Consider the following 6,640-nt stretch of genomic DNA (forward strand, 5'->3'; position numbering starts at 1 on the left):
TGGTTGTGTGTTATAGTAGTGATTAGCCTCTAGGTGAGTTGTGTGTTATAGTAGTGATTAGCCTCTAGGTGAGTTGTGTGTTATAGTAGTGATTAGCCTCTAGGTGAGTTGTGTGATTAGCCTCTAGTTGTTGATCTTGGTAAAGGAATACGTGCCTGTCAGCCATCACCATCAGAAACCGCCTCACAACTGCTACTACTCCGCTTACACTAGGATGTGTCCCAAATGGAACCCTATTCCCTATATAGTGCATTACCTTTGACCAGGGCAGATAGGGCTCTGGTTTAAAGTAGTGCACTATATAGGGAATAGGATGCCATTTGGAACGCAATATGAGACGTGCCTGGTTGAAGAAAAGCTGCAATAAAATATTTATTCACTGATCAGCACACAATAGAGGAAAGATTGGCTGACTCTGTCCTGTCTTCTCAGATCAAGGTTTTGTCCAAGCTGACTTGTGGACTGTCCTGTCCTCTCAGATCAAGGTTTTGTCCAGGCTGACTCTGTCCTGTCCTCTCAGATCAAGGTTTTGTCCAGGCTGACTCTGTCCTGTCCTCTCAGATCAAGGTTTTGTACTGGCTGACTTGTGGACTCTCCTGTCCTCTCAGATCAAGGTTTTGTACTGGCTGACTTGTGGACTGTCCTGTCTTCTCAGATCAAGGTTTTGTCCTGGCTGACTTGTGGACTGTCCTGTCTTCTCAGATCAAGGTTTTGTCCAGGCTGACTCTGTCCTGTCCTCTCATATCAAGGTTTTGTCCAGGCTGACTCTGTCCTGTCCTCTCATATCAAGGTTTTGTCCAGGTTGACTCTGTCCTGTCCTCTCAGATCAAGGTTTTGTACTGGCTGACTTGTGGACTCTCCTGTCCTCTCAGATCAAGGTTTTGTCCAGGTTGACTCTGTCCTGTCCTCTCAGATCAAGGTTTTGTACTGGCTGACTTGTGGACTGTCCTGTCCTCTCAGATCAAGGTTTTGTCCAGGTTGACTGTCCTGTCCTCTCAGATCAAGGTTTTGTCCACTGGTCCTGTCCTCTCAGATCAAGGTTTTGTCCAGGCTGACTGTCCTGTCCTCTCAGATCAAGGTTTTGTCCAGGCTGATTGTCCTGTCCTCTCAGATCAAGGTTTTGTCCAGGCTGACTCTGTCCTGTCCTCTCAGATCAAGGTTTTGTCCAGGCTGACTCTGTCCTGTCCTCTCAGATCAAGGTTTTGTCCAGGCTGATTGTCCTGTCCTCTCAGATCAAGGTTTTGTCCAGGCTGACTCTGTCCTGTCCTCTCAGATCAAGGTTTTGTCCAGGCTGACTCTGTCCTGTCCTCTCAGATCAAGGTTTTGTCCAGGCTGACTCTGTCCTGTCCTCTCATAAATTATCCTGCTGACAGTGTTGCAGGAGTCCACCATATGAGCATCACAATGACTGTACTGTAATCTACAGGACAAGATACGTTTCGGATTATTTAGAATACAACAGAACACAATAGAATATAACAGAACATAAAAATAACATCATAGAACAGAATGAAATAGAACAGAACATAATAGAACATAATAGAATAGAATAGAACAGAATAGAATAGAACAGAATATAATAGAATAGAACAGAACAGAATAGAACATAATAGAATAGAATAGAATAGAACAGAATAGAATAGAACAGAATATAATAGAATAGAACAGAACAGAATAGAACATAATAGAATAGAACATAATAGAATAGAATAGAACAGAATAGAATAGAACAGAATAGAATGTAATAGAATAAAGTAGAACAGAATAGAACATAATAGAATATAATAGAACAGAATAGAATAGAACAGAATATAATATAATAGAACATAATCAAATATAACCTAATAGAACAGAATAAAACAGAATAGAACAGAATAGAATAGAGTAGAACATAATAGAATGTAATAGAATAAAGTAGAACAGAATAGAACAGAATAGAACAGAATAGAATAGAACAGAAGAGAACAGAACAGAATAGAATAGAACAGAATAAAATAGAATAGAATTGAACAGAATTGAACAGAATAGAACAGAACAGAACATAATAGAACATAATAGAACAGAACAGAATAGAATAGAATAGAACAGAATAGAACAGAATTGAACAGAATAGAACAGAACATAATAGAACAGAATAGAACAGAACAGAATAGAATAGAATAGAACAGAATAGAACAGAATAGAACAGAACAGAATAGAACAGAATAGAACAGAATTGAAGAGAATAGAACAGAACAGAATAGAACAGAATAGAACAGAATTGAAGAGAATAGAACAGAATAGAACAGAATAGAACAGAATTGAAGAGAATAGAACAGAACAGTATAGAATAGAATAGAGAAACTTTATTTTTCCCAGACGGAACTTCAATAGTTTAGTTGGCTCCTGCCATTCCTTCCACAATTTTATCAGCAAAAGTTTAGATTAATCTGCTAAATTATTATCTAAATTATGATAAAAATATATATATATATATATATACTGTATATATATATATGTATATTTCCGGGGAGTTGCTTTAGACAACACATATGCATATATTAAGCCTATAGGAGAGTATGTTTATGGATAAATTGTCTGTGGATTTTTCACCCTGTATCCCTCAGGGGAACAAGATCCAAATGTTTGTGCAGACAAACCCCCAGCCTTACCGTCATCGGCCCATCTCTGCATCCACGCCGTCCAAATTAAATCCACTGTACAACTCACCTGGAACCTAACCAACCTCGTTCAGATAGCAAACTGTACTGAATTCCCTGGTCCCTTGAAAAAATGTCTATATTTCAATAGGTGTGTGGATTTCCTTCTATTAACCTTTGGTGCGGTGTTAAAGGATGTGTTTACGGAGGAACGGGAAATGACAAGAAGTGGAGTTGACAGGCCTGGAGTGAGACAGTTAAATGGCCCCTGGCTGCTCTGGATAATTAATAAATAAAGCACCAGGGGAGTCCTGTCATGGCTTTCTGTATGACAGGGGCTGTCTCCAGTGCGCTAAAGCATTAAATGACCAATTCCTGTCAGGCTAACTTCCACCAAGCTCCCTCGGCACCCCTCCCTCTCTCTCTCTCTCTCTCTCTCTCTCTCTCTCTCTCTCTCTCTCTCTCTCTCTCTCTCTCTCTCTCTCTCTCTCTCTCTCTCTCTCTCTCTCTCTCTCTCTCTCTCTCACTCTCTCACTCCTTTCTCTCTCTACCCTCTGTCTACCCCTCTTCTCTCACTCCTCTCTCTCTACCTCCCTCTCTCTCCCTCCACCCCCTCTCTCTCCATCACTCCCCTCTCTCGCTCTCTCTCTACCACCTCTCACTCCCCTCTCTCTACTCCCCATCACTCCCCTATCTCTTCTCTCTCTCACTCCTCTCTCTCTATCCCCTCTCTCTCTCACTCCCCTCTCTCTACCTCCTCTCTCTCACTCCTATCTACCCTCTCTCTCTACCCCCTCTCTCTACCTCCCCTCTCTCACTCCTATCTACCCTCTCTCTATCCCCTCTCTCTTTCACTCCCCTCTCTACCTCCTCTCTCACTCCTATCTACCCTCTCTCTACCCCCTCTCTCTACCTCCTCTCTCTCACTCCTTCTATCTACCCCCTCTCTCTATCCCCCTCTTTCTCTACCCCCTCTATCTGCCCCTCTCTCTCACTGCTTCTATCTACCCCCTCTCTCTACCCCCCTCTTTCTCTACACTCTCTCTCTATCCCAGTCTCTCTACCCCCCTCTTTCTCTACCCTCTCTCTCTACCCCAGTCTCTCTACACCCCTCTCGCTCTACCCCCTCTCTCTCTACCCCTCTCTCTCTACGCCCCTCTTTCTACCCCTCTCTCTCTCTCTACCCCCCTATCTCTCACTACTCTCACTCCCCTCTCTCTGCCCCTCTCTTTCTCTACCCTCTCTCTCTACCCCCTATCTCTCACTCCTCTCCCTCATTCTTCTCTGTCTCTACCCCCCCTCTTTCTCTACCCTCTCTCTCTACCCCCTATCTCTCACTCCTCTCCCTCATTCTTCTCTCTCTCTACCCCCCCTCTTTCTCTACCCTCTCTCTCTACCCCCTATCTCTCACTCCTCTCCCTCATTCTTCTCTCTCTCTACCCCCCTTTTTCTCTACCTTCTCTCTCTACCCCCCTATCTCTCACTCCTCTCCCTCATTCTTCTCTCTCTACCCCCCCTCTTTCTCTACCCTCTCTCTCTACCCCCTCTCTCCCACCCCCTACTCTCTGTTCCTATGCTCTCCCCATCGCTCTTTCATCCAGAGAGCTACTTTGCTCTCTTTGCACTGAGTTTTTCAGCGACTGATGGCTCTAGTTCATTTCTGCTGAATTAATTGGTCCCTGAATGAATTCTGTTGACAGGGCAATTCATCATGTGTTTGGCCTGACAGTGACTGGGTGTTGGGAGAGGAGAGAGAGCGAGTGGTGAGGGTGGGGGGTGGGGGGATGGTAGGAGGAACTAGGGGTTAGGGCTGGTGGAGGCAGAGGAACAGAGGATGGGGCTGGGAGGGGGGGGGGGGTTCTGCGTTTTCTCTATCTCCTCTTTAACTTTCACTGATCTCCGTTCAGTTTTCAGTGCAGCTTTAACAGGAAGAGGGAAGTCTAGCTGTGTCAAACTGTGAGAAGTTAGAGGTTTTTTTGATGGTGTGAATATTCCTGGGTTCCCTGGGTGGGTTGCAAACAAACAACAAACACACAGATCCTGCTGATTAACGAAAGCTACTTCTGTCTGTCTGTCTGTCTGTCTGTCTGTCTGTCTGTCTGTCTGTCTGTCTGTCTGTCTGTCTGTCTGTCTGTCTGTCTGTCTGTCTGTCTGTCTGTCTGTCTGTCTGTCTGTCTCTGGAGGCTCTTCTGTTGATTGGCCAGTCAGGTAGCTAAACCCTTAGGACCCAAACTGCACCCTATTCACTATAATACAGTACATTTCACCAGGAACCATAGTAGTGCACAGTGTAGGTAATAAGGTGCTATTTGAGACAAAACCTTATCTTCTCTATACAGACCCCTGATCTCCCAGCCACATCACCTTATCCTCTCTATACAGACCCCTGGTCTCCCAGCCACATCACCTTATCCTCTCTATACAGACCCCTGGTCTCCCAGCCACATCACCTTATCCTCTCTATACAGACCCCTGGTCTCCCAGCCACATCACCTTATCCTCTCTATACAGACCCCTGGTCTCCCAGCCACATCACCTTATCCTCTCTATGGTCTCCCAGACCACCTCTGGTCTCCCAGCCACATCACCTTATCCTCTCTATACAGACCCCTGGTCTCCCAGCCATCACCTTATCCTCTCTATGGTCTCCCAGCCACAGACCCCTGGTCTCCCAGCCACATCACCTTATCCTCTCTATACAGACCCCTGGTCTCCCAGCCACATCACCTTATCCTCTCTATACAGACCCCTGGTCTCCCTGCCACATCACCTTATCCTCTCTATACAGACCCCTGGTCTCCCAGCCAACCCTCAGGTCGTATAGTTCAGTATTTGATGGTTCCTGACACATTCCCTCCGCCGAGGCTCTCTGCATTCAGCTTTAATTGAATGGTGTATCACACAGAAGCCATTAGGGTTATTATTTGCTGGTGGGGAGAGCTGGGGGTAAATGAGGTTTGGCTCAGTTTTGCGAATGTGTCCAAAATGGCACCCTATTCCCTATGTATTGGACCACTACACCCTATTCCCTATGTATTGACCAGAGTCTTATGGTCTGTTTGGGACACAGCCTGGCTGTGGTGTGGTGGCAGAAATCTGGCAGAGATGTCAACCAGTCAGTCAGTCAGTTGCTTCTTTTGGCTGCAGTGTGGTTGGTACTCACCTAGGATGATAGATCTAATAACAGGTCATTTGTTCCATTTGAAAACGAGCTGTCGTTCTGACATGACGACAGGACCTCTCTCTCTCTCTCTCTCTCCCTCCCTCTCTCTCTCTCTCTCTCTCTCTCTCTCTGTCTCTCTCTTTCCCTCTCCCTCTCTCTCTCTCTCTCTCCCTCCCTCTCTCTCTCTCTCTCTCTCTCTCTCTCCCTCCCTCTCTCTCTCTCTCTCTCTCTCCCCCTCTCTCTCTCTCTCTCTGTCTCGCTCTCTCCCTCTCTCTCTCTCTCTCTCTCTCTCTCTCTCTCTCCCCCTCTCTCTCTCTCTCTCTCTCTCGCTGTCTCCCTCTCTCCCTCTCTCCCTCGTTCTTTTCTCTCCCTCTGACACACTCCCAGTCAAAAGGAGCATGTATTATGTTCAATCAATCAATGTCCAGTGATGAGCCTCTCTCCTCTCTGAAGTGCTTCCAGGATGGCCTCTCACAGCAAGAGTCAAAACATTACCTCATAATTGCCGATCAGGCATCATAACAAGCAGGGCTTCCCCACCGACACCACTTTACGTGTGTGTCCCAAATGGCATCCTATTCCCTATAAAGCTATGGGCCCTGGTCAAAAGAAGTGTTCTATATAGGGAATAGAGAGCCATTTGGGACACATGGCCGTGAGTCAAACAGAACAGGCCCCCGACCAACCAACACAGGCAGGACATTGATGGATACTGGAGATTCACATTATATATTGTCGTATCCAATTAGACACAGCACATAAACCCGCAGATGTATTACCCTGTTTCATAATGTCAAACCGCACGGCATTCAGATATCAGATAAAAGACACGATATGA

The 6,640-nt window shown here is 45.7% G+C and overlaps 1 protein-coding gene across 1 annotated transcript in view; it reads right to left on the bottom strand.

The window, feature by feature from the left end:
• Positions 1–2,657, bottom strand: part of LOC135513396 (ankyrin-3-like) — a 194,982-nt gene extending 192,325 nt beyond the window's left edge. The window contains 1 exon segment of the mRNA XM_064936320.1: positions 2,652–2,657. Within this exon segment, the coding sequence (XP_064792392.1) occupies positions 2,652–2,657 (6 nt within the window).
• Between the last annotated feature and the right edge of the window lie 3,983 nt (positions 2,658–6,640).

Source organism: Oncorhynchus masou, chromosome 24 (assembly GCF_036934945.1).
Source record: "Oncorhynchus masou masou isolate Uvic2021 chromosome 24, UVic_Omas_1.1, whole genome shotgun sequence".
In the NCBI taxonomy this organism is placed as follows: domain Eukaryota; kingdom Metazoa; phylum Chordata; class Actinopteri; order Salmoniformes; family Salmonidae; genus Oncorhynchus; species Oncorhynchus masou.